The 15,195-nt window shown below is 30.5% G+C and overlaps 1 protein-coding gene across 1 annotated transcript; it reads right to left on the bottom strand.

Annotated features, from left to right (window-relative positions):
• Positions 1-4,462: 4,462 nt before the first annotated feature.
• LOC120577077 (F-box/LRR-repeat protein At3g59250) lies at positions 4,463-14,187 on the bottom strand. The gene is made up of 6 exons (XM_039828008.1): positions 14,041-14,187; positions 10,281-10,471; positions 9,494-10,184; positions 9,059-9,226; positions 8,556-8,699; positions 4,463-4,615 (listed from the first exon to the last, which is right to left on the bottom strand). Exons 1-6 carry the CDS (start codon positions 14,185-14,187, stop codon positions 4,463-4,465), a joined length of 1,494 nt encoding a protein of 497 aa, XP_039683942.1.
• Between the last annotated feature and the right edge of the window lie 1,008 nt (positions 14,188-15,195).

Raw genomic sequence — 15,195 nt, forward strand, 5'->3', positions numbered from 1 at the left:
AAATGATTGATTATATTTGAAGTTATATTTCGTAGTTTTTAACTTAAACGATCATTGTAATTTTAACCCAGTTGATAAGGATGAGCTGGAGTTCGAACCCTGCACCCCACTTCTCCACGTTAAAATATGTGAGCTCTCGTCACCAAGCTATTTAAAAAAAAGCTTAGACATTGATTACCTTAAATTTATAGTTATTTTTTTTTTTTTTTTTTTTAGGAAAAGAAGTTCCAATTAGTAACTAAGTAATCTCTTAGCACCGTATCATTCGATTAGTTTTTTTTTTTTTTTTGAAAAAAAAAGGTTAAATTAGTTATTACGTTATCTTTTGGCATCATGTTATTTTTTTTTTTTTGGTAACGTAGTCTAGTGGCTAGAATTCTCCCTTTTTAAGGAGAATAAGTGAGGTGTCCGGAGTTCGAACCTTGACCCCTGCATATAACAATGCATGTCCTTACCAACTGAGCTATGCTCACGGAGACTTTTGACATCATGTTCTAATTCAAACTTTAACTATACATCTATGTACATTTTTTAATTTTAACTTTTTACTGTTGTTTTATTTTACTTTATCATAGTTTATTTCAATGATTTTTTTTTGGTAGATAGACAAAATAACAAAACCATTATAAACTCACACACACAAGTGGAGGTATCAGGGTTCGAACCCCAGTCATGACATCCGGCCTAACAATTTCGGCATTTTGCCAGTTGAGCTAAGACTTCTAGATACTTTATTATTTTAATGATTTTTTTTTTTCAAATTTTTAGTATACTTTATTTATTATTTTTTATGTAACATAAATGTCTCACCAAACTACATATATTATATCTTTTTCTTTCTATTAAAGCTTTTTGTTATATTTTCTCTTGAAAACCTAATTTTTTAAATTGGTTAAAATATTTGTTATTTCTTTATCTTTTAGCATCATGCAAATTCAAATTTTAACTACTCGCATATTATTAGAACTACTCCCTCTGTCTCAAATTGTATGTCGCTTTAGGGAAAAAAATGGTCTCAAATTGTATGTCGCTTTACAATACCAATGCAACTTTAATGTTACTTTTCCTATTATAACCTTAACTATTTATTACTCTCTTTTTTCAATTCATTCATTTATCTTTCCCATATTATTTATTAAGGACAATTTTGTAAAACAACTCATAATATCTCGTCTCCACACAATATTAATTGCATTTCTTAATATGTGTGAAATGCCCAAAACGTCATACAATTTAGGACAGAGGGAGTATAAATTAAGGGATTTTTGCTAAACAACTACCCACCTAAATTTAGCACAAGTAGAATTACATCTTTGAAATCAACCTTTCTCATTCTTCAGGTTTGACAAATATCACTTCTATAAGTTTTTTTCATACACTTTTTTATATACTATTATTTTTTTTTAGAAACTTTATTAACATTATTCACACTTTAAATATTTTTTTTAGAAACTTTATTAACATTATTCATACTTTAAATATAAAATATCGAGACTCAAGATTAAGATCATTAGAATATGGATAATGCCGAATTTAAAAAAGATCACATATGTTTAACGGATGTGATTTTTATGGATGACAGAGCATGAATAAAAAAAAATTCTTGTTAAATGTGGAGAAGTGGGGTGTCCGGAGTTCAAACTCCGACCCCTGCATAAATTATGCAATGTCCCTACCAATTGAGCTAAACTCACATGGACCCTTAATTATTTTCCTATGCTAATATTTATTTAATTTTGTTGTTGTGATATTCTAGAGGATCAAAATTCAATGCACTCTATGAAGGGACAATGTTACAAAATATCAATCAATGTTATTATAAAAAATACCAATCTACATTGATTGATGTAATATTGTTGTGAATTTGATGAGAAAACTCACACCAATAACAAACTTGATGTGTGGAACAAGGAATAATCAAGCAACCAAAACAAAGTGTATGGAACAATTATAATCACAAGCCAAAACTAGAAAACAACGAGAGAAAAGAAGAGAAGGGAGAACACAAAAGAATTTATTGATCCAGTTCGGTCCAAATTGACCCAGTCTAGGGGAGAGAGCAGCCATCCGTTCCACTATAATGATGAGTAACCTTACAAAAAGAGATATCAATGAGTTACAAGAATAAGTCTCCCGCCTAATTCTACCCAAAGTCCCAGTCTCTTCCTGTAACCAAGAGACTCAATCCTAATAGTGTTTCCCAAGGTGAATCAACCCTCAAACCCTAGTGTTTGTTGCTAAAGAGACAAACTCTATACAAACCCTAGTTTTGTTGTTGCCATTCTAAACCCTTGTTTCAGCCCCCTATATCTCCAGGTTTACTCTGATTCAAGGTCTATATTTATAGTAAAAATATAACTCATAAATTTGGAACGAATAACACACTGAAGATACGTTTTTTTTTCTCCTTCAGTGGAAGAATATTTGCATCAAAAATATAATATTCCCTTTCAAAATATATTTGCATCAAATCATTCTTCATACGGTACACAAATATATTTATTGTCCATAAATATATTTTCAGCACAAAATATATTTGAAACAAATCTTTTATATTTTTAGCAACAATATTCTCCATCCATCAAATTTTGAGTCATACTACAACAAGTATGTTATGAGATAAAAAATATCTTTATTCGTTATACTTTTTTTGGGTAACCACGATATAGGCACACAAATTACAACACCATTAGTGATGACTAATCTCCGTCAGAAATTGATGAGGTAGAAAAGGTGGGTTCTTTCCTTTCAATCAATTTTTTCTCATACGCATGAGCACGAAACAAACCAATAACCACATGTTTAAAAGGTACAAAAACTCTTACCATAAACGAGAGAAATATATTACATAAAAAAATGATGAGAATAAACATTAATAGACGTCATTTCTAACAAGATTGTCACACATTTTGTTTTATCAAATATTCAAAATTCATAATATCACTTAAACTTGAAAAAAAAGCATAATACAACAACAATGACTCTTCATTATTTTTTTGAAAGAACAACAAGGACTCTTAAAACATACAAACTCTCACACATACATTTTTTTTTTTATCAAATAATAAAAATACATAACATAATAAAACAACAATGACCCTTAAAACACATAAACTCTCACATATACTTACATAAAACACCAATATTAATTATTTCTTACTAAAATCTCTATTTTTGACGTGCTCATCTCTAGCAGCTTTTTCCACGTAAATACTTTTGCATTTCTTACATTCATACTTCCCTGGATGAGTTTTCATATGATCTTGAAATTGTTTCTTACTCCCAAATGTACTGGTACATACATGATAATCATAATTATAATAATTTCTTAAATAATCACGACTTCCCGAAGCCATACAAAAAAAATATTACCCATATTTCAAGTGGAAATGAGAATGAGAAGAAGTTATGAAATTGTATAATGTTGAAGGTATAATTAGAACCGGAGAGACAGGGAAACAATTTGACTTTGAAAGAGAGTGACAAAGTTGAAGCTGAAGGAGGAGTTTACTGATAATGAACAGCATCTAATAACACATGGAGTTTTTGAGAGAGACAAAAAAACTAGTTACAATAAAGTACAACAAGATTAACTAAATAAAAATAAGGGTTAATAGTGCTTTTGGCCCCTGTAATATAGTGCACTTTTAGTTTTAGTCCCTGTAATTTTATTTTTTTAGATTCCATCCTTGAAAAATGAAGATTCTTCAGGATTGACCCCTCACCCCAATGTGTCAGCAGAATCTCCTACGTGGCAGTGACGTGTCAATTTTTTTTTCCATGTCACGCGTGTAAATGAACGCCACGTGGCATTTGTGATTTTTTTTAAATAAAAATAAAAAAAATTTAAAAATTAATAAAAATACTGAAATTTTTTAAAAAAAGATGGAAAAATTAATAATGATTAAAAAAATCTGGTAAAATAAAAAATAATGTAAAAAATCTGGAAAAATTATAAATATATTTTTAAAAAACATGACGTCATTTATAATTTTAAAAAAACGAGAAATTTAAAAACGAAAAAAAATAAAACAAAACCTGGAAATTTAATGAAAAAATTTTAAAAATTAATAAAAATAAAAAATGATTAAAAAAATATGGTAAAAAGAAAAATAATGAAAAAATAAAAAAAAAGATTAATATATATCAAAATTTTCTAAAAATTAATATATTTAGAAAAAAAAAATTAAATTTCAAGATTTCTTTCAATTCCGGTAAAATTATAAAAATCTGAAAAAAATTCATATTTTTATTTTCAAAAGTAAGAAGTTTTATTTAAATCTTTTCCATAATTTTTTTTCGAAAATGTAGTTTTTTTAAACATGATTAATCTTTTTTTGGAAATTTTGTTTTTTTAAATATGATATTATGGAAAAAAAATTCGAAAATTTAATTATATATTAATCTTTTCCACAATTTTTTTTAAATATTTCCAGATTTTTTTTTATTTTACCAGATTTTTTTAATCATCATTAACCCCTGTTGATCCAGACTTCGAGAAAATATCAACACTCCTCACTTTGCAATTTTCTTCTACCACAACCTTGTGACACTCAGTCTCCATCTGAACCAACTTCCTCTGAGACTCATGTGCTTTCTCAACAAGATTACTACACTGAACATCAAACTTCTCAAATAAAACTTGATTTGACACCAAGAAATCATCTAAAATATTTTGAAGTTGAGTATTGTAATCGATGTTGATCACCTCTTTCTTCTCTTCACAATTACTACCTGGTTGATCCCCCTCGTAACGACCACATCTCTCATTTAATCTTGAGATTTTATTGTCCAAATATCCTATCTTCAAAGATAGCATATATTTTTCATACTTCAACATACCAATCTCTTTTGTGTCATGGAGGTATAACCTGTCTATCATAGCTGCAACACTTGAAGAAACATTTTAGTAGCACAGTACAATGAGAAGAAAAAGAAGAGCATAAATCATATATTTTTTTTATATAAACAAAAATATAAATGACAGAAATCCTAAATAAAAACAAAATTACCAAATTGAAATGACTCAACAGTCCCCGGCAGCGGCGCCAAAAACTTGATAGATATTCTAGCAAGTGTACTAAATACTATCGAAAGCAAGTGTACTAAATACTATCGAAGTAGTAAAAATATCGTTCCCACGAGGACTGTGTTAATCTCAATTTAGCAATAAGGTAAATATTTAGGATGTATAAATTTCTTTTAGTTGCCCTGAGCAGTAGTTTTGGTTTGCATAAAATTAAATAAACAGAATGTAAAGATAGAGTTGGAAAGAATAAGAGAGAGATGAGATCAGGTCTTTCGAATCATCTATGTTCCCCTAATTGGTATACTGCACCTATTCTTATGAATGATTCTCTAGTTCCATGATAGTTAACAAAATAGTCCTAATCAATCTCTTGAGTTAGAACCCTCTTCTCAAACTACAGCCCCTAATTCCCCTTAGGTGGTCTAATAATCTTTGAAGGTTTAAGAACGTTAACCTAGTATCACTAATAAAGGATTATCCATTCCTAGACTAACCATGTTTATTAGAACAATTCAATTAGGTATAAGTCGAAAGTTAGGGTTAGTAGTCATTCGTTCTCACTAAATCATGTTTATATTTGATCAGGATATAAAAAACATTAAAAACAATTGAATTGAATAAAAACTAAATTGTCATTCACAATAAATAAAAGAAATTACAATGTTTTGATATTGAGAATTTCTTGAACTGATATGCCTTTTTTTCTTTGTGCATGTGTTGAAGCCTTGCTTCTTCTCTGCTCTCGGGAACCGTGCCTCCAAAACCTTCCAAAACGTGAACAAGTTCTTCTACCAAAACGTGATTCCTGTGTTTATATCTTCCAAAAGCGTGATCACCTTTCCTTGTTCCTGTACGTTTTCTCCTATAAGCCCATCAATTAATATGTTGCTTTTTGTCACCTCTTCTTTTGCTCTTCTTTGATTATATTAATATAACCAATAATACTGATAATAACTTGACTCTAAATTAAATACTAAACTAATAAAAATAGACTGAAAATTTATTTAAAAAGACTTTAAAAATAGTGAATGACCGACTGTCATCACCTTCCATAATGTTTGAAAAGGGTTGAAATGTGGTGCTTTTGATCAACAAAACTTCAAATTTGGACAAGATTTTTGGTGTTTGGAACTTGGGATAATGTAGAGAGAGAATGTTGAAAGTGAAATTGTAAAAATGGGGGGTGAAGTTCCTTTTATACTTCGCAATTTTCCGGATTCTATTTTCCGAAATACATATAGATGTTCCGGATTATATAATCCGAAAGACATGTTGGTAATTTGCATAGGGCGCGTGAGAAGACCATAGGGTGGGAAAAGTAATAGTCAAACAAAAAATCAAGTTTGCAAGAGCTGTGTATTATTTGTTTCCTCAGAGGGGACTGTCTCATCCACTCATATCTTTCTGTTAACGATGCAGCTACCGTGTCGTCATAGAAACTAGTATTTTTTTCAGTTCTTTAAGAATGCTAAAGGCATCTTCTGACATGAATGTGCAAGAGTAACAAGCATTTACTGATATTCCAATGTTCCCAAGTGTTCTAGCATGTCATGAGTCAGCTAATAAATTTGCAAATGGTGTGTGAAGAGCATCTATAGAATGGAAGCAAGTGTAGAAACAACCAACTTTATTGTCTCTACATAACCAATTTTGAAAGTACAATCCAATGTCCACAAGGCATTTTTCAAATTCAGTTATACCCACCAAGATGGAATCTTTAGCATGATAAAGACCATTTTTCTTAGATGCATACAAGACTTGCACAAATTTCATTACCAAATTATTAGAGAATGAAATTTTGTTGTTCAACAAGGACTTACATAATGCTAATGACACAATCCACAAGTGTTCCAAACACCTCAAATGACTTGACAGCATTATTTCCAACAGAAGTTGTCATCACAGTTTTTCCAATAGTAAAAATATACGAAAAAACTAAGTTGCCGTTTTCATCAAAAGCTGCCTGATATTGTCCAAGCGCTTTTAACCAAGATTTTTCACTCATATTTCAAAGTACAACACCCTGATCAAATTGTAGAACTCAAAGCGATTAAAAGTACAATACCCGTCAAATTGTAGAACTGATCAATGATTATTTAACAGAAAAATGAATGACAAAGTGATATCTTCATAGGCTTTTGACCCATCCTCAATTGTTATAGCAACATCCATTGGTTTCGGTGGCACTATGGTATCCGATGAAATTTGCACGATCTTGTAACATGAGGAACGAACTGCATCTAACTCAAGACCATAGAAGGAGTCCAAGTTCAATTGACGGGGTGGAGTATGAGAAAACATTCTAAAACTGTGAAGAGGAAACCCTTTGATTTCTCTCCTATTCTCTTTTGTCCGTTCGCAATCTTTCAATAAAATTGTTTATTCTTTTCCATTCAATTCTTTGGTTCCTAACAAACACTTAAGACTAATATGTGGACATAATATAGAAAACTATGTGAAGCTTAAAATCAAATGCACTTACATCTCCATTCATTTCATAAGCAAGTAGAAATCTGCTTCAGGATTTGCAGCCTGACTGAGTGGTATTGAAGCCTTATATATGGTCACTATGAAATGTTTTCTAAAAAGTTAACATATTCACATGATAAACGATCATATAATACTTCAATCACACTTAACTTAATTTTGAAAAACATGTTATATAGTCCGTTATTTAAAAATGAAAAGTAAACCATCCCCTCCTAAACCCTCAATCCAAACACACCCTTAGAAAATAAAATCATACTTAACACAAACCTAGCAATTTTTTGAAAAATGTTTTTGAAGTAGATTGATCATAATAAAACTGAATGGTGCATGCTTAATTATCGACTATATTTTCTTAGTTTGATTATTATGTAGAACTCAAAACAATTTATGATATATTTGGGAGATTGGAGAGAAGAAATGAAAGGACTTTGGGGGTAAAGGAGATTAGATGGAAAGAGATAAATCTTATATATTTTTTAAGAGAGTGAATCTTACAGAATTTTTTGCTTACCTCATGGCCGAACTTAAGATTACTAAGACCTAATTTTCCTAGAAATCAAGGGGATAATACCAAAATAAAAATAGCTTAATTGCATTTCCGGACACCAAATATCTTAATTGTGTTAATTTGACCTCCAACTTTTTTGAGCAATTTTAGCCCCTAAAGATTTGCCCCATAAAATTTAGTTCAATGATTCTATTAAGCTTTTTTAGATTAAAATCTACAAAGTAAATCAAGCTTTTGAAGACAACACACAGTAATTCAAGCTTTTGAGAACAACACAAAATCATACTGAAATCTAATATGCAATAATAATATTAATAATCATGTTTTGAAATAAATTCATCCAAGAACAATGTTGAATTTATAAATATGAAAAGAGTATTCCTCACACTATTAAACATCTTCAGGAACCAGATTACGTGAAAATTCTATAGTAAAACTTCTCTTAACTAAAAATATCTCTTCTTTAAGTTTTTCAAATTCCGCCCCGCGCAGCCCATGATAACATGAGAAACTAATACTCTCCAGAACCTGACCCTTTTCCATAACAAATTTAGCAAAACTTAACTCATGCCTACCACCTGCAAAATCTTCAAATTTTACCTCTTTAAGGGTAGATAAAAAACAGTCAGGCACACTTGCAAAATTCACCGGTTCTTCATCAGAATCTATAACCTGATAATTAGAAGAAGAAGAAAAAAAAAAACTTGTTAATATTACACGACTTGGTTCAATAAGACAATGGAATGGAAAAGCTTACACAAATATCATGTTTGTATCTTGAATTAAATTACAAAAACAGATAGATATCTTGTTTTCACTTATATTTTTACTATTAAACCACAAGACCTTATCTTAAATGCAATGCATATCTTGTTTTCAATCAATATTTTTACTATTAACCACAAGATCTTATCTTAAATGCATATCTTTTTTACTATTAAATCAAAAGACCTTATCTTAAATGCATTGTGTAAGTAACCAAAAAATAATAATATGCATTTTGTAAAATTTAAAGAGCATCAATCACGAACCTTTAAATCCTTTAAAACCAGAGTCTCCAGACATGGTGATTTTAAAAGTAAACCTAACAAAACTTCACAGTTAACAAAGAGTAGCTGCAAATGACGCAACATTCCAAATGCCGGAATATCAGCTAAACAATATTTCATTTGTGCAGGATCTAGGAAAGCATAGGGAGCCTGTCATGTTAGAACAACGATTATGAAATTATCCAAGAGATAGAGTAAATGAAATGAACCATTAGACAATTTATCACTAGTGAAAGTTCAAAACTTCATAATCATATAATATGCTAAAGTATTTTAATCACCAGAGAACAATTATTAAAAAGTCTCCCGAGCCTTGTATATTACTTACTAATTACAAATTTAGTTATTTACTTTGATACAACAATGTAAATTTCTTCTTATCAACATTAACTTAAAGGTTGAAGCAAGAAAACATACCGGATTAAGATACAGATAAAGCCGTAAACATTCCACATTAATAATACTGAAAAGCTTGCGAACAAAAATCCCCATTTGTTGCACGCTCTTGACCTTTGAAGTTATTAGAGAAATATCAGCCTTCGCAACATGTGCATCTAGTAAAATGGTCTCTGCTGACACATAACCATCATAACGGAATTTCTGAATATTTGAAGCATGGATCTTAATTTCAGCATGTGACAAATCAGATCGCGAATAACGATTACCACGGGTCATAGTAACCACTTCAAGTAGAGGCGCTTCTAAAGTGACACACTTTACACCTGACCAAGTGCAAGCATTTGTCACATACTCTCTAAGAATTGGGAAATTAAGTCGTAACTCTTTTGACTCATTAGAAGAGTAACAAGTAATTGTCATTCCAGTCCTGATTGCAATCAAATGCAAGACTGTGAGGGATGAAAGACAAACAAAGGATGGAAATCGGACAGTAGAATGACCCAACGCCAGCACCAATTCCTCCAAGGTCTGGCATTTGAAAATGGGATAAACTGAAATGTTGCATTCTTCAAGCGAACGTAAATGAATCTTTTTTACTTTTCTATTTGAAACAACAGATATCCACTGACTGATAATGTAGGGATCATACTGCTCTGAAAGATAAAAAGAAAATGAATCGATGCTTGCACTATTAAGATGAAACAACACCCTGCATACAAAGTTCATAAATCTAGTTTTCTTTAACTTATAGATTGGTTTATCTCCAAAATATAGTTTTGTGACAAACGTCCACATGTATATCCACCTCCGTGATAAAACACTTGTGCGGACTGCATCTTCAATACGAAGAAAAGAAAGAATGTGGGCAATGATAAAGACAGGTAGGTTGCTTATGATATCTTGACCAGCACTGGATATTTGCATCCTCTTGGAAGGCTCATTCTCATGTCTATCAGATGCAGTAAGAAGACAAGAGTTCATGCTTGTAGTAAATTCCTACAAATACAACGAAATGACAAATGGTATAAAAAATAATGTTATCATGATTCCCGAGCTTTAAGGAAAGGAATGTGGATATTAAAAAACATGAATTAATTATAAGATATGAAGTTTCGGAACGATACGATCAGTCTAAAACTCGAGCTACAAACACTTGGTTACATTCAATTACTTTCATTCTCTTATATTGTTATCTAAGTTTGTGGTGTCAGACAAGATACCCTCGACAAACAGATTTCATTAATCAAGAAATATATACATTCAATCATTTTTTCAAAAAAAAGAAAAAAACATCATCAATCACAACTCTTATAGCTCAAATTAAATAATAGTATTAAACAACATCCAAAGGATACAAATGAATTAGAGTTGGACATGAATTCAATCGAAAAGGAAAACAAACCCATAGATGAACGAACACCTTTGGTTGAAACAACATTTTTCACTACCTTGTTCGTTCCTTTATGGCGATGGGAGATGGATAGAGCTTCGTGATGGGTTTAGTGTGAACGACGCTTTACGACGTAAGTTCTACGCCGGTGGAAGAGAAGGAAGCTATGGTGCTTGTTTTCGGTGAGAGTTTGAAACCCTAGCTCCAGTTCTAAGCGCACGAACACTAATGCAGATGTATCGGGATATGTACAAGATATTCTGTCAATATTTTGGATACTTTTAAGATTTACTCTTTTTTGTCAAAAAAAAAAAAAGATTTACTTTTTTATCTTTGAATATTTTTTTGTTGTCGGTAAGAAGTGAAAGTTAATCCATTCTAAAAAAAAAATGAAATTAATGTCACAATAGACTTTTAATGTTTGAAATTCTAGTCAAAATAATTTTTGACATGAGTTAAAGTAGTCTTTCAACAACTCATTTATTATAAGGATTGAAATGACAATAAATAATGATTTATAGAGACTGATATGAAAGTAAATAAATATATTGAAGGATAAACATGGTAGTATTAACAGAGGATTTTAACATGCGAGAATATTTTGATCAATAGAATCCACAATTAAAGACCATTTTAAAAAAAATGTTGTTTATCAATTTTTTATTTATTAATGTTGTTATTAGTGTTCATTTTTTTAATTAGTGAAAAATGATACTTCAACAATAGACCATTCTAAGCGCACGAACACTAATAATTTTTTTCACTATTTGCTAATAAAAAAAATGGTCTATTGTTTTCACCTTTATGATTCAATTTTTTTTTTTATTAGTGTTCGTTCCTTTATAGCAACATTTTTCACTATTTGCTCTATTGTTGAAGTATTAACAATTTTTTTTATCAAAAAAAAAAGTCAGAACAAAATTGAATCATTCATTTTCAGACTCACATTTTCCCTACCAAGAATGTACATTTATTTATTCTTTATCTAAAAAAGCGTATCTCTTTGCACCAAGATAAATTATGTATGATGATCAAGACCACTGATAAATATGTATCTATTCCCATATTAATTTTAATAAATTAAGGAATAGATACTCATACAAATGAATCGTGGGAATCGGGAATACTAAGCGCGAATATTAATGGTACTTATTAGATAAAAATATATTTTTTTTTGTCAAGAAAAACATATCACTATAAGCCTAGAGGTTATGGTGCTTGTTTTTGGCGAGAGTTTGAATACCTAACTCTGATTCTAAGCACAAATACCAAGAAGATGTATTATTGATGTTGGATATGTATAAGATATATGTATATCAATACAGATATTTCGTGAATATTTTGAATACTTCTTAGATTTGCTTTTTTAACTTTGAATATTGTTTAAACTTTAAATTTTATCATTCTTTTTAGAGCATAGAAAAAAATCAAAACAAGATTGAATCATTTATTATCTGACTAACTTTTTATACTTGGAATATCCATCTATTCATTCTTTATCTAGGAAGAGGTTATCTCTCTAGTAAGCCTAGAAATTATTTATTATGATCAAAACCACTAATATATTTTGTCAAAAAAAAAAAGGGATAGGATCAAATGATACCATGGTGTCAAATTAAATTTGACATCAAATCATAACCATTAATTCAACTTTAATCCGACGTCTCTCATCAATTCATTAAATGCTCACATGCTTATCAAATTATCTAATTTTTAATTTTAGAAACAATTTATTCTTTCTTTTTTTATTAATTATTTACCATTTGATTTCTCCCTACAATTTCTTTTTTTTACTAATCTTTGTTCAATCATCTTTGTATTGACTACTCTTTGATTTGTTGGATGGTAGTATTCTTGAGTTCATGCTGCTAATATTCTTGTATCGGATGTTCTAGCATTTGTGTTTTGCTTTCGTTTAGTAGCATAAGTTCTTTTTTATTTTTTGGTGCAATGTGCTCTTTATAAATCAATTTCCTTTGGTTCTTCTAGGAAAAATAAAAATAAAAAAGGTTAATAGGAATAAAAAAATAAGGATGATAAGCCCTAAAAAAAAGAATGACAGTGAATAATTTTTGGCAAACAAACTATAATAATACCAATAGAGATTTTTTGGTAAATAATTAATCAAAAAAAGAAAGAATAAATTGTTTCTAAACATTTGATCCTATCCCAAAAAAAAAAAACTAATATATATATATATATATATATATATATATATATATATATATATATTTCCATATTTATTTTAATAAATCAGGGAACAAATACTTGTACATCGGAACAAACTGCCAGTACAAAATTTACAAGTTTGCGCGACTCGCCTGGACTTGCATCCGAATAAATCTAACTAACCCTTAAGTTACTCTAAATTACAAACTGATTAATTTCCATTGATTGAACTTTAGTTAGGTAAGGCACAGAGAGAGTACAGTAATAAGAATACCTGTTTGATATCAATTTGGGGTTTCCTCACCAATCCATTTGAGGAGATGCAGTGGGTTTGCCAGTAAAACATGGAATCCAATCATTGGGCACTAAACAAAGCAGCCCTTGCAACTTTGATATGTAATTCAAAAACATTTGTGTGGCAAGGCAACCATGCTGGCAGCAGCACTAAAGAGGTTGATCCAAAGCTTCCCTTTGAGGGCCCAAAATGCAAAAACAAAAAATCAAGAGTTTGCAAGAGCTGTGTATTATTTGTTTCCTCAAAGGGGACTGTCTCATCCACTCATATCTTTCTGTTAACGATGCAGCTACCGTGTCGTCATAGAAACTATTAAGAATACTAAAAGCATCTTCTGACATGAATGTGCAAGAGTAACAAGCATTTACGGATATTCCAATGTTCCCAAGTGTTCTAGCATGTCATGAGTCAGCTAATAAATTTGCAAATGGTGTGTGAAGAGCATCTATAGAATGGAAGCAAGTGTAGAAACAACCAACTTTATTGTCTCTACATAACCAATTTTGAAAGTACAATCCAATGTCCACAAGGCATTTTTCAAATTCAGTTATACCCACCAAGATGGAATCTTTAGCATGATAAAGACCATTTTTCTTAGATGCATACAAGACTTGCACAAATTTCATTACCAAATTATTAGAGAATGAAATTTTGTTGTTCAACAAGGACTCACATAATGCTAATGACACAATCCACAAGTGTTCCAAACACCTCAAATGACTTGACAGCATTATTTCCAACAGAAATTGTCATCACAGTTTTTCCAATAGTAAAAATATAAGAAAAAACTAAGTTGCCGTTTTCATCAAAAGCTGCCTGATATTGTCCAAGCGCTTTTAACCAAGATTTTCCACTCATATTTCAAAGTACAACACCCTGATCAAATTGTAGAACTCAAAGCGATTAAAAGTACAATACCCTTCAAATTGTAGAACTGATCAATGATTATTTAACAGAAAAATGAATGACAAAGTGATATCTTCATAGGCTTTTGACCCATCCTCAATTGTTATAGCAACATCCATTGGTTTCGGTGGCACTATGGTATCCAATGAAATTTGCACGATCTTGTAACATGAGGAACGAACTGCATCTAACTCAAGACCATAGAAGGAGTCCAAGTTCAATTGACAGGGTGGAGTCTGAGAAAACATTCTAAAACTGTGAAGAGGAAACCCTTAGATTTCTCTCCTATTCTCTTATGTCCGTTCCCAATCTTTCAATAAAATTGTTTATTCTTTTCCATTCAATTCTTTGGTTCCTAACAAACACTTAAGACTAATATGTGGACATAATATAGAAAACTATGTGAAGCTTAAAATCAAATGCACTTACATCTCCATTCATTTCATAAGCAAGTAGAAATCTGCTTGAGGATTTGCGGCCTGACTGAGTGGTATTGAAGCCTTATATAGCCTCCACAAGGTTTCAAAAAAAGAAGGAAAACTGATTTCAGTCATAACAAACACAAGGTTTCAAAAATAATTTTAACACTCTGGAAAAACAAGAATGCCATCAAGCTTGTTATAAAGGCGCAACATAATTAATCACAAACTCACTATCTAGAATCCGGCTTGAATATGCATATTTGAATAAAAAAACCTGAATTGAATCCAAAACAACCAAGAAAGAGAACACATGTTCATTAATATGATTACAAGAGCTGCCAAACATTAAATTTTGCCGCCAAAGCCTTCAACTTTGTTGTCATGAATTATGAATAGAAAACCAAGCTCTAAACTTGGAAATAAGATCCCTCAACTTATTGCATACTATTTGTAGCGCAATTTTTCAAGTAAAATAAATGGATACAAATTTGAAAAAAAGAAGATGATTCTGGTTTTTCTTTTCTCGTCTATAGATCTT

The sequence above is a fragment of the Medicago truncatula genome, chromosome 7 (assembly GCF_003473485.1).
Source record: "Medicago truncatula cultivar Jemalong A17 chromosome 7, MtrunA17r5.0-ANR, whole genome shotgun sequence".
In the NCBI taxonomy this organism is placed as follows: Eukaryota; Viridiplantae; Streptophyta; class Magnoliopsida; order Fabales; family Fabaceae; genus Medicago; species Medicago truncatula.

What these genes read in the sequence shown, in the direction of transcription:
- LOC120577077 (XM_039828008.1), bottom strand. Translation starts at nt 14,187, where the DNA reads ATGAGTGGAAAATCTTGGTTAAAAGCGCTTGGACAATATCAGGCAGCT. An exon ending in TGGTTTTAAAGGATTTAAAG is followed by an intron (nt 8,700 to 9,058) that starts GTTCGTGATTGA and finishes TCTAATTATCAG; the next exon opens with GTTATAGATTCTGATGAAGA. An exon ending in TTGTTATGGAAAAGGGTCAG is followed by an intron (nt 4,616 to 8,555) that starts GTTCTGGAGAGT and finishes TTTGATGTTCAG; the next exon opens with TGTAGTAATCTTGTTGAGAA.